The sequence below is a fragment of the Lepisma saccharinum genome, chromosome 4, assembly GCF_977018435.1.
Source record: "Lepisma saccharinum chromosome 4, izLepSacc3.1, whole genome shotgun sequence".
NCBI classification, from domain to species: domain Eukaryota; kingdom Metazoa; phylum Arthropoda; class Insecta; order Zygentoma; family Lepismatidae; genus Lepisma; species Lepisma saccharinum.
Genome location: NC_139232.1, coordinates 9,245,220 through 9,261,588, shown reverse-complemented (window position 1 = coordinate 9,261,588; position 16,369 = coordinate 9,245,220). Strand labels below are relative to the sequence as shown.

The following is a 16,369-nucleotide window of genomic DNA, read 5'->3' as shown; positions in this document are numbered from 1 at the left end:
CTCTACATTTTATATGTTTCATAAAGCATTTACCTGTTTCTCTCAGTGCTTTCCTCCGAAACCTCCATGGCCACCACCAAAGGACCCTCCGTGTCCTCCTCCGAAACCACCATCACCACCTCCGGCACCACCAGCACCACCGTCTCCTCCAGGAATCAAAATCGGCTGGGGAATCACCACTGGCTGGGGCACGGCAATGGGAACAGGTTCTGGCTTAGAAACGGAAACTGGAACTGGCTTTGGGATGGGAACGTTCACGTGCTTGTAAACTGGAACGGCGACCTTCTGGACTACTGGATAAGGCACTGGCTTCTCGACTGGAACTGGAACCACCTTGTCCACCGGATAAGGGTATGGCTTGGGTACGTGGACTGGCCTCCTGACTTCCACGGGGACGAAGACTGGCTGAGGAACGGGATACGGAACTGTTCTCTCCACTGCATAAGGAACGGACTGAGGTACTGGAACTGGGATGTTCCTTGTGACGGTGATGACCCCACCGCCTCCTCCGCCACCCCCTCCGAACCCACCGCCAGAACCTCCTCCGAAACCACCGTCTCCTCCTCCGAAACCACCTCCGTGGCCTCCTCCGAAACCACCACCACCTCCTCCATGGCCTCCTCCGAAACCACCACCACCTCCTCCATGACCTCCTCCGTAACCTCCTCCGTGTCCTCCTCCGAAGCCTCCGTCGCCTAAACCTGAGATTCCTCTTTTCTGCTGTTTCTTTCCATCATCTGCTTCTTTCTCTTCTGCCTTAGCGACAACCGCTAAGGCAAACAGAACAACGATGACCTGCAAGAAAAGTGAAATTATTCCGACGTCTTGAATCTTGCATCGTGAACCTTTTTGTAGCGCTAATGGCGGATAATTTCTACAATTCTAGTCGAAAATTTACCGAATTAAACCTGAAACTTTCTGATGTATGCTTCCACTTATCAGTGCTCTCTTTTCTACGATTTCTGACCATTCACAAATGGCAATGAGATTTTTAATGAAACGTTGTATTTATGAATGACGATGTTTGAAGGATCAGAAGGAACTGGCAACCACCATTTATATTTTTGACTGTCCGTTAAAACCTGCTCCCCCCAAAGAAAAGACTAGAAGTCGACAATTTAGCGAATGTCTTGCTGAGATAATGACTTTGTATGTGTAAGAGGGACGAAATACAACCTTCTTTCGCTTGGCTACATTGCTGATATTCACACTGAACTACATTTGGTCCACCGTGTTGTATTTACCGCGCTTACCAAGCATTGACTATGCTGGGAAGAAGGGAGGAGGGGAGAGAGCAACAGACTGAATCTATCCCGTGTTTTGGAGCAGATCAGGTTATCAAAATGAAAATTAATCTGAAAAAAATGAACTTTTCCAAGAAGACATAAGGCGTTAATTAAGCTTAGCCCTGCTTCTCTGTTTTTCATTCGCTCTCGCTGTCTAGACGAAAGCCTTTTTTCTCATTTTTGATTGGTGCAGGAACTGTCGAGCAATCCTTATAGCGGAAAGTACAACAGGTTAGACCAAACGTGGTTAAAATAAATTTACATTCTTGGGGAATATGTAGATATTCATCAAGGCTGTCTCCAAGATGTAGAAGTTTAGCGAATTATCCAAAGTCCTTATACACACTTGTTAGTATACTACAAAAAACATCCGATTGCGAACATTTTGTTGTTTTTATTGCTCGGTGAGTTTAATGTAGATTGAGTTTCTAGTAGGTATATCGTATATGCTCAAGATTTTATAAATCCAATGTATCTATCAAATCGTAGAAGTAGTCGAAACTTGAAAAGCAGTCGAAGTTCAAGTTTGTTTTAAGTCTACTGCGCGAATTGATACTAAACCTACAGCTTAAGATGGGATCCAAACCACTATGTGCTTCCAACGGGTATCGAAACAAGAACCCCTTGATCACTTTTAATATCCCAATAGGATATCTCGCAATAAATATAGTAAGGTAGAAAAGCAACATAGTACCGTGTAACCAAAATAGGAATATAAAAACGAGTATAGTAATTATTGTTGAACTACTGCTACTTACAAGTTTCCTCATGCCTATTTCAGCTGCCTTAGTTCACAGCGGTGAAAAAATATAAGTGATATTGTTGGATGCAGGAGACGTCTTTTATAAGCCTGAAAACACTGGTCACTTTCTCTCCCGGCAATCTTTGTCCTCTTACCCAGTGCAGCAGGGTGTGAAATAAGAGACCAGGAATTAAAACACAAATGGTAAACACAGTTGTTTACTTGATGTCTCATAATGATAACAGCTCAAAGGGAAAAAATCTTGGGTAAATGAGTCGTGCTGTTACTTCTAGTACTGTCGTCAGAAAGTGTTAATGTTCTCTGAACATTTAACATCTGATAGTATGCTTCAATGTTGATTGATACAACGGAAGCGAATGTCTCTCCGCTTTATGGTATTGGAGGTACAGTGTAGGTAGATAATGTGTAGTATCACGTGGAACCGCGATATTCTCTATGGGAATTATAATCAGACGCTGAAATGTTGTAATTCAGTAATGCATTCAGTAATGAACCTAATTCAGTAATGCAACGTGGGATGGATGTAAGGGGTACATCTTCCACGTAGTACATCCAATAATCAACCTCACTTCCACGTAGAAATACTCTGAACTGCTTTTTGCAGACTCTGGCGTCTGGAACTACGTCCAGTATAATCCTCTGTAGCTGTGTGTGTGTTTTGTCCTGTGTTTTGTTCTTATGTGTGCCGAGTGACCCTTTACAGCCCCAGATTTAACCCAAGTAAGAATATTTTAGTCCTCCGACATTACAGTTATGTTATATTAGTTATGGTAAGGGACTGGATCCCGTATAATGTGACGGGTGCAAAATAGCCTAAGTGCTGACGCACACAAAATTTAAAATTCAATCAATCAACTAATGCAACGTTTAAAATGTTAAATTTAAGAGCAATACTTTTTCTCATATTATGGCGTCAATTCTGTTGTGATGAAATTCTGCATTTCCATCGAATTGTTAGTGACAAAACTAAAAGTTTCTTTCCGGCTGCATGGAGGCACATAGGGGTTCGGATACCACTTTAAACTGTAGGTCCAGTCCCGATTAGCTTTACTGTGCATAAAGTGGACTTAAAACATTAACTCAATCAATAAATCTTTCCAGATGCTAGGAGATTAGTTGTTTAGAGATAATGACGTAAACTGACACAAATGCATGGTTTCTGTAGTGTAATTAAAGAACATGTTTGGAGACTGTTATTTTCCGATTCCGTGTGAAAATTATATGGAACTAAGATTAGTGGAAATTGTATTTAGTGTTGACTGACAGGTAGTGTGGATGCTTACGAGATTACATCCAATGTGTTAAGGTTAATCCCATCTCTGATGATCTCAGAGTAGGCTGGTATAGTTTCGTTGTTCTCCGCGAAAGGAGCGAATGTAAATTATTACAGCGGTGAAAACAGAGCAACGTAACTTAGTTTAGTTTTTCATTCCATGATGGACTGTTGAAAATTAAAATAATCTAGTATTTCGTCTGACTACCATGCGAGAGGTCCGCGTTCGATCCCTGGCGGGGGAGAACCGGGATTTTTTGGAGGAGAAAATTAGGGGTAAAGGGCCATGGACGTGGTGCTGATCACCCCCCCCCCCCATCTTAAGCTGTGATCAAGAAATTATGGGGCACACATCTCCTATACGCCTTCATGGCGTTGTGCAAAGCACAGGCGAGCAATTTACTTTTTTCTTCTTACTTTTATTATTTCTTTGGTCTCTTTGTATACCAAAATCTGATTAAACAGTATGTAAGTAGGGAATGGTATGATTCTTGACTCAAAACAGAAAAATTAAGCAAGAAAATTTATGCAGCATGAAGTTGTCAGTTCATTGGAATTTTCGACCCGCTAAATTATCTCTTTGTAACATTTTCGTCTTCAGATTCCGTAGATAGAGAGAGAGATTGTTGACTTAATTTTTTGAATCGATATTCCTGGGTACGCGACTGTTCAGCAAGTACTTGATCTTCAACCAATTGTTCTCTCAGTGTTAATTTTGTTTTAAGAAGCTTTCTATAATTATTTGTTAAAATGCAGCCAATGTAACCTACGAGTAAAAAATGACAAAATGTGAAACTACTTGGTTTAGTAGCTCTTTCAACGTGCATTAATTTAGTTATATTTTTTTCACATTTTTTAATTTTTTAAGACAGCCTTAAAATAAATTTTGAATCTCACACTCACACACTTCTAGATTTATACAGGCCTGTGTCTCCGTTATGTGATTTCTGTTGAGGTTTAATGCAGCACATTTGTTTATTACTAAAGCTCGGATTTTTATGCATTTTTTGCATTTTTTTTAAAGTTCAATACATTTCTCAGTTAGATGTTCATGTGTTTCATAACAAAAGGAGACAAAGAAATCATCTTTGATGGGTGGAGGCACATAGTGGTTCGGATTCCACTTTAGACTGTAGGTCCATTCCCGATTAGCCTTACTGTGCACAAAGTGGACTTAAAATAGCTACTAAACCAATTTCTGTCGATTTTGCAAATTATTGCATTTTAGAGAGTTTCATGCTATTTTGGTGCATTTTCACATTTTTAAAAATATTATCTTCCTTTTTTATTTTTTAATGTTTTCACGAGAGAAAGGACATATCTTGGAGTTTATTTCTTAAAAGCAACCCACATTTTTTTTTTGCCAGTACGAAACTTTGAGAACATCAATTGGTTCCAGGAAATCTGGTAAGTCCTTTCTTCTGAAACATATAGGCTAATGAGAAAAGTGACAAGTGCTTTAGAAAAAGTTCATGAGAAAGTGGGAAAGGAAGTAGCCAGTAACACGATTCTAGTTTTGAACAAAAGATGAACATGGAAGTCAGCTTGGTTCCTGTTTACAGAACTGTACATTGCTTACATGAAGCAGTGCAAGTGTAGGCTAGAATTGATTTTCAGTTTGTTGAGGAACCCGACTGAAATTCGCCGCTTCCAATTGTAACATCTGGACCTGCCACTGTTTTTAGGGCATGATTGCATTTTATTGAGCATTTACTGGACATTAAAATGCTAGTTCTAATTACTACAATAGCTATATCCATTTATTAGAATAATTTTATTTTCATTGTATCACCATGAAACATTTACAATGCACAAAGGCCACGTTCACGAAAGATTATCTTATATAATCATGTGATTCTAACGTGGGTGATTTCAGGCGGGAAATTTTACACCAATGTCCTTTCGGGATGCAACCAGCCTCTAATGAAATTGTAGCTGGGGGCTAGCGGGGTGGTAAAGGCTACTGGAGCGTGATACTGTTTCACACCATCTTCACAAATGGCTGATATTATGAATGTGTAGAGCCTTACCTCCACATCCCTCCGTATAATATGTCTTCACGACATTTTGCAGTGTGCATAACGTCGTCGCCTTGTATCCAAGGGATCTTGGGTTCAATACACGGCGGAGGCACATAGTGGTTGAGATCCCATCTCCAACTCTGGTTTCAGTCCCAATTAGCCTATCTGTGCATAAACGTGAACTTAAATCAAAACTTAAAACAGCAGTATGTTTACTCTTTTTCGCAGGATCTTTTCGTCGTAAGTGCCTTCACATCTAAACATACGTGATTATTCTGTGTTTGATCACCTGTTTTTACACGAGTACTTGAAGGTTTTTTTCCGGATTCATACATTCTATCTTCGGCGCAGTTACAGGCACTAATATTTGAGGGCCTCCCTGATGGAGCACTGGTAACATCGTTGCCTTGTAATTAAGGATTACCTGTTTCGATATCCGGTGAAGGCACATTGCCCAGTGGTTCCGATCTACTTTAAACTGTAGGTCCAGTCCAGATTAGCCTATCTGTGCATAAAGTGGACATAAAAATTGATAAACCATGCCTACTGTTCTATGGGTGATTCCCTGAAATCTTCGATTTTGATCTAAGAAATAAATGACCTTTGCAACACTAAAGCAAAGAATAGTACAGAAATAAATGCTTTGCAGGACCACAAGGAACGAGTCCATTAACCTAGCAACCTTACGAATTTTACCTTTCCCTGTGTTCGGCATAATATTACGCCCTTGGTCACTATAGCTTATTCTGTGTTGGGCGTAATATTACGCCCGCGAACATCTCTGACTGAAGTAACCTGTGTTGAACGGAATAATACGTTTTTTGTTGGTGAAACATATGTTTTGCTATTGAAGAAACAAGGACCTTTTATTTAGTCACGATTTTCAGTGCCGGAAGAAAAAGAAGAAGAAGAAGATGTTCAGAGGAAAGTAAACTGTTTTTGTGTTATGCTGACAAAGTGCAAATGTGAGTTTGTTTGTGTGCCGCATTTCGTCAGTTACTTTATGTACATTTTTTTGGTGTTGCGTTATTTGAACTGTTGGTGATTTATTTTTGGGTTTTCAGTTTGTGAGCTTCTAATAGTATTGTCAAACAGGATTGCGAAATATTTTCTCCTCATCCCTCATACCTATTGAAGATATTGCAATGAAACTTGGCGGACGCATTACGTATAGACCATAGTATTTTTCAAGGTAGATTAGAATCGGGTACCTATCTATATCCAGGGTCGGTCCAGAGGGCCCCAAAGTTACCAAAAGCGATTTTTTGGAGGGAAATTTCCCGGATTATATCCGATTTCTCTTTCCTCATACTTGATATACACATGTGCGTGGTACCATTTGAAAGCAGCCTGTTCTATTCTGAAGAGAAAGACGTATGAACCATGATACTCGGATGAATTGCGCTGAAGCAGTAGCTACTTAAGAATATTACTACGCAAACTCAGAGAGAAAAATACACAGAACGGGAAACCATTTTGTCAGAAAATTTCACAGGGAAGAGGTTTCGAAACATGTGCCAACCGTTTGTATATCGTTAGTGCACGGAATTTCCAAAGGAACTCACTTGGAGTAGCCAACCTAGACTTTCATAAATTAGTCACTGTCCTTATACCATTATCACTGTAGAGGCCTGTGACGTATATAATAATGAGGTAATGTAAAACGTGTTATTAACTTCTGCAGGCCACTGGGCAGTTGTTAAAGGTCGAAAGGTGGTGAAAATTGATAGAAAGTGTTAGGGTAGATCTGGTGAAGGATAAAAACCAAGTGTACTGGGAAAACCTGGGCTGTGTCTGGGCTGTTCTAGTGAAATAGAAGATTAAGAAACAATAGAACGGTATAGAAAACTAAACCTATTGGGAGAACCTTATTGTGGAGACTAAATCAAAACATTAAAACAACGACCAAAGTTTTAGAAGACTTAATTTTTAGTCCTCTTGACGTTCACGAGTTGAATAACATGCCTACAGTATAACGTGTCACAGTCATTCTTTGAAGAATAAAATATTATAACAATTCGTAAAATTTTGCGAGGTATAAGAGAAGCAACATTTATTTTTATGTGCACTTTGCAATAAAAATATTTTATCGTAAGAGCCTCCCCGATATACCATAACCTCGCAACTAGAAAGTAGGACACCAGAAGAGAAAGGACGCAAAAGAGACCGGGAATACCGCCCAGATGCCACTGGGCACGCCAACAACCGGAGTCTCATCAGAACAAGATGATGAGGAAACTTCCCATTTTACACAGAGGGGCAACATTCGTCTGGGCAGTTGAGGTCGAGCCTGAGTAAACTTCGAATAGCCACTACCACCTATAAGACAGCTTTCCCATACCAAAGAGAAACTGGGTACATGAAAAGGAAAGGAGGAAGATAGGAGTTGAGCCCTGCCCGCCTGACGCAGCAGAGACCCCAGCGACCTTGACAACAGAAGAAGGAAAGGTGAGCGAACTCGACGAACCTCAATATGTTATCCCATTTACTTCCACGCTAACTTCAGAAATGGTATCAGCAGTCCAAAATAGACGAGGAATTCCTGGATGTTAAGCAGGTCATGGAAAACATACCGATCCACGCATTGAAGCTGCACAAAGTGAGAAAAAGAAATGTACAACTGCATTTTTAAGCCAGCCGCCTCGTTATGCTCAACAAGAAGATCCGGTAAAGTGTTAATTACATGACGATTCATACTTCACCCTCCACTCCTTCCCAGCACCACTTTCTTCAATGCATTAAGTCAAGTGAATTGGAATGCATTGTTTACGTTTTGCGATGCGAGTGTTTTAGTGTTCGTAGGTTGCAGTGTACTTTGCTAATCTGTGTACCTCAACAGGTGGGCAGGTACATGTGTGCCTGTGTGTCCTATGAGTATTTCAACTTGTGGTAAGTCATGAAATTCCTACTGTTTTAATTGATTGATTTGGTATATTGTACTTTGCTTTTCTGCCAATTTTGGCTATTCTTGAACATGACGATGAGTGACAAAAAGACACTCACAAAGAACTCCCATGTCCAGGCCGGGATTCGAACCTGGGACACCTGACATCTTAGCGCGTTTTAATAACCACTCTGCCTGTGAGGTCGGCTACTGTTTCTTATGCAAACGACACTACAAAGTGCTACTATGAACATCAATAAATTGACGAAAGATGTGAAACAAAGCTGATTAGTTAACTTCCTTATACAATCCTCGATTCATGTTAGGAAGTGGATTTAGCACAATTTGAACTTCACTTTATAACTGACTATAGGGTCAGTCCATACCAAATGGTCCATCACTGGTTGGTTTGATTAATTTTGAATTAACTTATTTTACGTCGCTTTTGACAGTTCTGGCTAATTGTGACGATCCAGTACGGGTTGCTTCACCACTTTTTTTAAAATGTAATTTTTTGCTGTTGTTGTAACCCCTATGTAACGGTAGTTCAAAACAGGAATGGCATCTTTTTCATATGACTTCGTTTAAAAGTGTAGCCTGCAATTTTATTTTATGTCTTCCGGCATTTTTGGCCTTTGCAGAAAGTTGCTATAAATTTGATAACTCAGGTAAGGCAAATGATAAAAATCTGGGGCAAGAAACAGTGTTTTCAGTCAATTTCAAGCTACATTTTATATTCTGTACGTTTCTTTACCATGTGTAATGAAATGACTGAAATTTATGGCATTCGCCTTTCAACAAAAATCAAAGTTTAGAATTTGTTTTAGCAGCGAACATAATATCATAGCTATAATTTTCTTAGAAGGAGAATATGCATTTGAAGTTTTAGCACAAAATGTTTGAACTCTGTTACTATATTTCTATTTTAGTTGAAGCTATTTGAAAATACTCGTGTTTTATTTTTATTTATTTTTATTTATTCATATTCACGATTAGCCAAAATTGGCAGAAAAGCAAAGTACAATATGCCAAATCAATCAATAAAAACAGTAGGAATTTTATGACTTACCACAAGTTTAATTACTCGTAGGACACATAGAGGCACATGTGTACCTGCTCACCTGTTAAGCCCCAATATCACTAGTGCGGGACAAAACAAAAAATATATATATTTTCGAATAAAAAGTACTCAGTGAGCGGTGCCTGCAAAAAAATGACTTGGATAATCCATGGATAACACAAGTTACAACAGTGGGAAGGTTGTAAAAAACAGCCAAATTTACGTTACGTTACACTATGGAGAATTTCAATCTTTCTTTACAAGTGCAGGGCAATCGTCAGAATCTTTGCCACTTCCAATTTATATCAGTATAAGAACGTAATACATAATATATACATTTATAATGTTCATATTTTAACATAAAAGAATATTAAGTATTTTGTTCTCAGTGAATGTCTCAATTACTCCAAATTCAAATCATGCAGTCGAAAAAGGCAAATATTGAATTTTGCTCAACTTATTGATTTTCTAGAGTTTAGACGATTTCATTTATTTGTTTACATTTCTGAATAATAGGATACATTACGTTTTGCTTGAGATCTAACATAATGTTCCAACTGCGACATGGTACATGTGTATAAAATAGCAAATTCAATTGCTGGAAATTCTGTGGCGGTAAAAAAGTAATGAATGAAGCGTTTAATATATAAGTATGGTTCTGTTATAATCCTTATCAAGACTGGTTTTTGGATTTTATATCTTAAATATGTTAAAAACCTCTGATTTGATATTGAGGTAACTAGGACTCTAGAAATTGTTATACCTCGGACTTTATTTCTTGAAATACAGCCTGTTTTGCCGCAATACCATTTCGACAACAGCCCGAAACTTCATTCTTTTCTTCAGTCGCCGTCAACAACTTCCATTTCTCCGAAAAAAAACTACCATTTCTCCAGAGATTCATATCCGCTTTGGAACCTCTGGAACTAATGCTGCCTCCAGCAAGAAGAAAGCACATCTTCATCCGGAGATTCTCCTACGTTTGGTCCATTTCAGTTTCGCTGGTCCTGAGCTTAAATTCCTTATCGTAAAGCCCGAAGCGTTCTCCTCCTCGCCCGGAGCTATATAGACGATATTTTTATTATCGCAACGACAAACCTGTTGCTGTTGCGGTGTGGAAAACAGGACGCGATTCAGTTCCTAGAAGAGGGATGACAACATTCTATCATTTCTAATTTTGAGACACGAATAATGTTATGCCATATTAATATTTCAATAAAATTCTTGATGGAAATAAGGCTATTGATATAATTCGATCTCCCTTGATTTACAAGCCTTTCTTTTACCATATTTAACCAATGGGTGCTTCAAACGCTACCCCCGGAAGAGACGGAGATACTCGGGGCATGTTAATGTAATAATTTGCTCCATTTGTGACGTGTATGTGTGTGTGTGTGTGTGTGTGTGTGTGTGTGTGTGTGTGTGTGTGTGTTTGTTTGTGTATGCAGAGGCGGCTCAAAATAAAATTTTCAACCGAGCGCGGTGGATTTCTGGCGCCCCCTTAATTTGTACCCTGCCACCCCATGACTTATCACACAGGTTCCCCTACTTTACACGAATGTTCAATATAGAAACATGGCCATGTTACATATTTATGGTTTGAACAGGAATAAATAATAAATAGCATTATTTCTTTAAATACGTATCTTAAGTTTTACTGTTAAAGAACACATTTATTTTATATATGTATTTATGTAATACCTACATAATATCAAAATAACAGTAATCTCTTAGCTTAAATTGCCTCATGATATTGCAATATACTTAGGGCTATTATGCTATGCAGGAGTAACTTCAATTAATTTTTGCCTTCAGAAATCGAACTCTTTTGAAAACAAATAGCTATGCTTATATAATTAGAAATACATTTTTGGTTCTATTCATGGGAGATGTCCCGGTTTGGCGCCCCCGAGGACAGCGTTTCGGGCAGTCGCCAGGCTCGACCCGTCCTTCATGTAATTTAATATAAGTAACTTTACACTCTACTTGCAACTTCGTTCTCTACCTCTCAACCCCTAATTCTTATTAATATATATTTCTTTATGAAAGAATAGATAAACGAAGGATCAGAGAGAGATAACATGTAAGTCAATTTTCTGTCAAAAGTGAGGTAGCGGTGTAATTTCCTGACATATGTGATGTGCGAGACTTTACAAACAAGCTTTCTTTCGTTTCTAACATTTGACACTTCTACTCTTCAGAGAACATGTTTGTACTTTTTCATTTATATATTCGGTAACTTATTTACAATTAAAAGTTTATTTTTCTGGACTTTGATGAGAGTTACTTACATGATTTTTCTCCCTGACCCTTCAGATAAGCCACATCTAGTGTTCTGGAAATAATGTTAAACAATTATCATGGGACATTTTAAAATTCATATAATTTATCGTAACCCATTAATCGTTTTTCTTTAGCAAGATCAGTGTATTGATTTTGTTATAAATGTTTAATTTAATTCAGGAAAAGTGAAACTATCAATTCTTCAAGATACTTCAATTAAGTGGATTGAGATTAGTTTATTTTTGACGGAACGTTGTGTCTTTTGTTAAAGTAAATATACTAATGTAACATATACATTTGAAGTTCGTCCATGGAAATTCATATTAAAGTGAATGGAAAATTTTATGTTATTTCGTACTTGCATGATGAATGTCGTTTGTAATTACTGCAATTAACAATTATCGGCATGCATGTGAATTCATAGCATTTTTGAAAGACTATGGGTCATATGGATGAAGAAATGTCAAGTTTACTGATAACTACATCTGTGGATTGATTATACAGTAGTACTCCATCTTTTTCTGTAGTAGAGACTTATTTTTATATCTACATGTTTCTTCCGCTGACTTTCAGCTAGGTGTCCATCCATATGAATATTCAGCGATTCTCATGACCTCTTAGTGGCATTCCAGAGTCCGATAAGGGAAATACTTGAAGAATTGCGCTTAGGCAACAGTTGACCTTTTGGGTTGTTTTAACACTTATATCTTTATTTAAAATAACATCTGACAATCAAGTTTTAACACTACCATACACATACAATCATCATTCTCATCACGTAGAGTAAATGTTTCTGTGGGAACACATTTGGAATAACAATCAAAACTTAATGTACACAACAGAATTTTATTGACGCAGTAACATAATTATATGAAACACATTAAATCAACAACGTAGCACAGTTTAACGCTCGCATGGTCACCGGAACCCTTGTGTGTTAAACTTATCTTCAAACTCTGAAAATAAAAAAAAATTAAATATTAATATTGTCTTACATATCAACGTGAAATCCGATACAATAATACTGCAGTATTTTATGAAAATTGTTATTTTCAAAGTTTTTAATGGTTGCCAAGATCTTAATTTGAGAATGATTATTATATTGTAAATCTGTTATCATCATCCATGCTGAAGAACGAATATAACCTCTTCTTAAAACACTTGTATATTCTCAACATAGTAATTCCTTTTAATATAATTTCACTGAAACATCTACTATCACATTTTAAAGAAGTTTTAATTCTTATAGTAAAAGTTCATAAGAAGTAAATTTCTTAGAGCGTAGACGCATTGTAATCAAGGCAATGTTCCTGGTAGATGCACATTGCACAGTGGTTTGGTTCCCACTCTAAACTCTAGGCCAAGTTCCTATTGGCCGTTATGTGCATAAAGTGAAAACAACAGTTCAATTCAATTCAATTTTTAGAACCTCCACTAGAACTAGCCAAATGTGCAAGTAAAAGATGTATTTGAAGAAATTTAGCTTTGAAATTTAAAATTCTGTTATGAAACTATATACCAATATAATATTAATAATTAAAATTATCTTAATAATTAAATTGAAAAAGATTTGTAACAATTACATACAAATATAGAACCAACCTATTTTGTTTTTAATGTTTGCCTCCGAAACCTCCATGGCCACCACCAAAGGACCCTCCGCCAAAACCTCCATGACCTCCTCCGAATCCTCCATGACCTCCTCCGAAACCACCGCCACCACCTCCAGAACCACCTGCACCACCGTGGCCTCCAGGAATCAAAATCGGCTGGGGAATCACAACTGGGTGTGGAACTGGAACAGGGACGGGTACTGGCTTAGAAACGGGAACTGGAACTGGCTTTGGGATGGGAACGTTCACGTGCTTGTAAACTGGAACGGCGACCTTCTGGACCACTGGATAAGGCACTGGCTTCTCGACTGGAACTGGAACCACCTTGTCCACCGGATAAGGATATGGCTTGGGTACGTGGACTGGTCTCTTGACTTCCACGGGGACGAAGACTGGCTGAGGAACGGGATACGGGACTGTCCTCTCCACGGCATAAGGAACGGCCTGAGGCACTGGAACTGGGATGTTCCTTGTGACGGTGATGACCCCACCGCCTCCTCCGCCACCCCCTCCGAAGCCACCACCAGAACCTCCTCCGAAACCACCGTCTCCTCCTCCGAAACCACCTCCGTGGCCTCCTCCGAAACCACCACCACCTCCTCCGAAACCACCACCACCGCCTCCTCCATGGCCTCCTCCGAAACCTCCTCCGTGGCCTCCTCCGAAACCTCCGTCGCCTAAACCTGAGATTCCTCTTTTCTGTTGTTGTTTCTCAGCATTTTGTTCTTCCTCTTTTGCGTTGGCCGTGATGACCAATACGAAAAGAGCTAAGATCTGTAACGAAATATACATTATATTTCATTAATGTTTTAGAAGAAGTAGTGTTCAGAAATTAACAGTTTGACTAATATTTGTTCGTGTTATGTCATTCTATGCGTTAGTTTTGTTTTAAAATAAACTTGATATTACCGTGGATAATAGAAGTATAATGATTTATGTTTTCACTAATTAGTTTCTAAAACGTTTAATTTAAACTGAAGTTGGTATGGGCACCTTCTTAGCCAAATGGTTAGTGCTCTTGGTTTTGGTACGAGCTGACTCATGTTCGATTCCCATTGAGCCCAGCATCGTGACGACAGTTGGGATTCTACTTCAGAAAAGAAGGAATAGCAGACGATGTAACTCGATGCGCTGGCAGAACCTGGTCTTTAGAGAGCTGTTGCGGCTTGAAGTTTAGTTTTTAATTCAATAAGACGATTGAACCTTTCTTTTCCATTCATTAATTGTATTAACAGTTTACGATGAACACGATGTGCACGATGAACAATATTTTAAATTTCTTGCTGACTCTCTTTTCAAACTTAATGTTCTTACTGATAAAATTTCTCCAGGAATCACGTGTGAATATTGCATAGTTAGATTAGAAACGTTTTGAAACTTTTGCTATTATATCGCTTTATTTAGAGAAAGGCACGTAATTAATTTTTCAGTTTAATAATATGCCAGATAAAATATTAGCATGGTCAATAAATATTACGTAGAAAATAATCTGAAAATGATTTTGAAACATTTAAGAGATTTCCAGACAGTTTATAGATATTACTGTGTTTTCTTACGTATACCATGAATGTAATGATCTCTCGATCCAATTCAAATACAAAATAAAATAACAACAGCACATCGCGCTGTGACACAAGGGTCTCGGCCTGGGCATGGGTTTTCTTTGTGTGTGTCCCTTCATCAATTTCATCACATCATCACTCATCCTCATCTTCGCGATTAGCCAAAAGTGGCAAAAAAGCGAAGTAAAATAAACCGAAGCAATCAATCAACAAGATAACATCCTCTTTAGCATATACTTTTTTGTATCGATTCCCACGCAAAAATCTATTCAACACACAGTCCAGAAATTAATCATGATATGATCTAATGTTATTCAGTGAACACAATGTTCAATTAGATAATTAGGTAAACTTATTGATCGTGTATCCTGTATGTTTGATTTGAGTATTTCATATACACGTCCATTGTCATTGGCATGGTATATTGTAATGGCAATATTCGAAAGAACAGCCATTATCTTTCTACTTACTAAATATTCGACGTTTTGAACAATGATATAGTTTTGTCTAACTGCAATTAGTTACTGATATGTTTTATTACCTAACGCCAATGGTAGAAGCTGGATTTTGTATGTTTTTATATCTCTTCACGGGGGATTCGACCCGGAAAATGAATGATGATTAGATGATATTTATTATGGAATATTCTCAAAGAAAACATAATGTCCAGACAGGGACAAGAACACAAAACCTTCGATAGAAATATCGGAGAGTCGACCACTCGACGTACTTGGCTACTGAAGGGCTTAATATCGGGAGCTAAGTATGACATGTGCAGGTATTTACATCTGCAGAGAGAAGAGACTGGTGCATTGAACTATGGATTCTTATAAGTAACAACATAGTCATTTGGAATATCCTTGTAATGACGGGGTCGTAGGCTCGATTCATTGGTGTTTGCCTGGTTCGAATTCTAATTTAAAATTCGGCGCAGTCTACGTTATCCTATTTGAATACAGTTCACTTATTGACAATTTCATTATGAGCTTAATGAGTTTCCGTAATATGTATGTACACAGGTGTATACTTACAGAGGTCCTCATGGCTATTCCCTCTCTGATCCTTTGGCGGAGGAGAGTTCGGGAAGATGTGATGTTCCTTCAGATCCTGGCAGAGTCTTTTATATCACTCGAATCACTTGTGATACTTTCTCTTCTTCATTGACTTTCTTTCCTTCACCTTTCCCATGCTCAGAGTCTGTGACAAGGATTTAGGCAACTATTACAGCAGCTGTAAACATCCTGTGCTTTTTTTATGTTATACTTTCGAAACGTAATAATGGCAAATATTAGCAACCGAATCCGTCTAAAGACATCAATTCTGTTGATGATTACATGAATCTTGAAAACCAGAAGCAATAATGAAGTTCTTCGTGCTTTTGCCTCCACAGAATAAACATTTTTGGAGAATGTCACAGTAAAATTGTGGATCAGTTTGCAAACTTAAGAAATGAGGAATACTTCTGGTATGAAAGTATTCTCACAACAATATTGTAATCGAACACATCTACTGTTGTTTTATATACTGTAAAGGTCTAGGTAATGCATCAACAAAATTCTTGATCATTTAGAATCGCCTTCCAATCTAGCAATTGAACAACACAATTTTTAAAAACAACTATAAG

The 16,369-nt window shown here is 38.1% G+C and overlaps 2 protein-coding genes across 2 annotated transcripts; both read right to left on the bottom strand.

Annotated features, from left to right (window-relative positions):
• Positions 1–42: 42 nt before the first annotated feature.
• LOC145986844 (uncharacterized) lies at positions 43–2,056 on the bottom strand. Its single transcript, XM_083121316.1, has 2 exons — positions 2,045–2,056; positions 43–795 (listed from the first exon to the last, which is right to left on the bottom strand). The coding sequence occupies exons 1-2, from the start codon at positions 2,054–2,056 to the stop codon at positions 43–45; spliced, it is 765 nt and encodes a 254-aa protein (XP_082977442.1).
• Positions 2,057–13,183: 11,127 nt separating this feature from the next.
• Positions 13,184–15,788, bottom strand: LOC145986843 (uncharacterized). Its single transcript, XM_083121315.1, has 2 exons — positions 15,777–15,788; positions 13,184–13,957 (listed from the first exon to the last, which is right to left on the bottom strand). Exons 1-2 carry the CDS (start codon positions 15,786–15,788, stop codon positions 13,184–13,186), a joined length of 786 nt encoding a protein of 261 aa, XP_082977441.1.
• Positions 15,789–16,369: the final 581 nt, after the last annotated feature.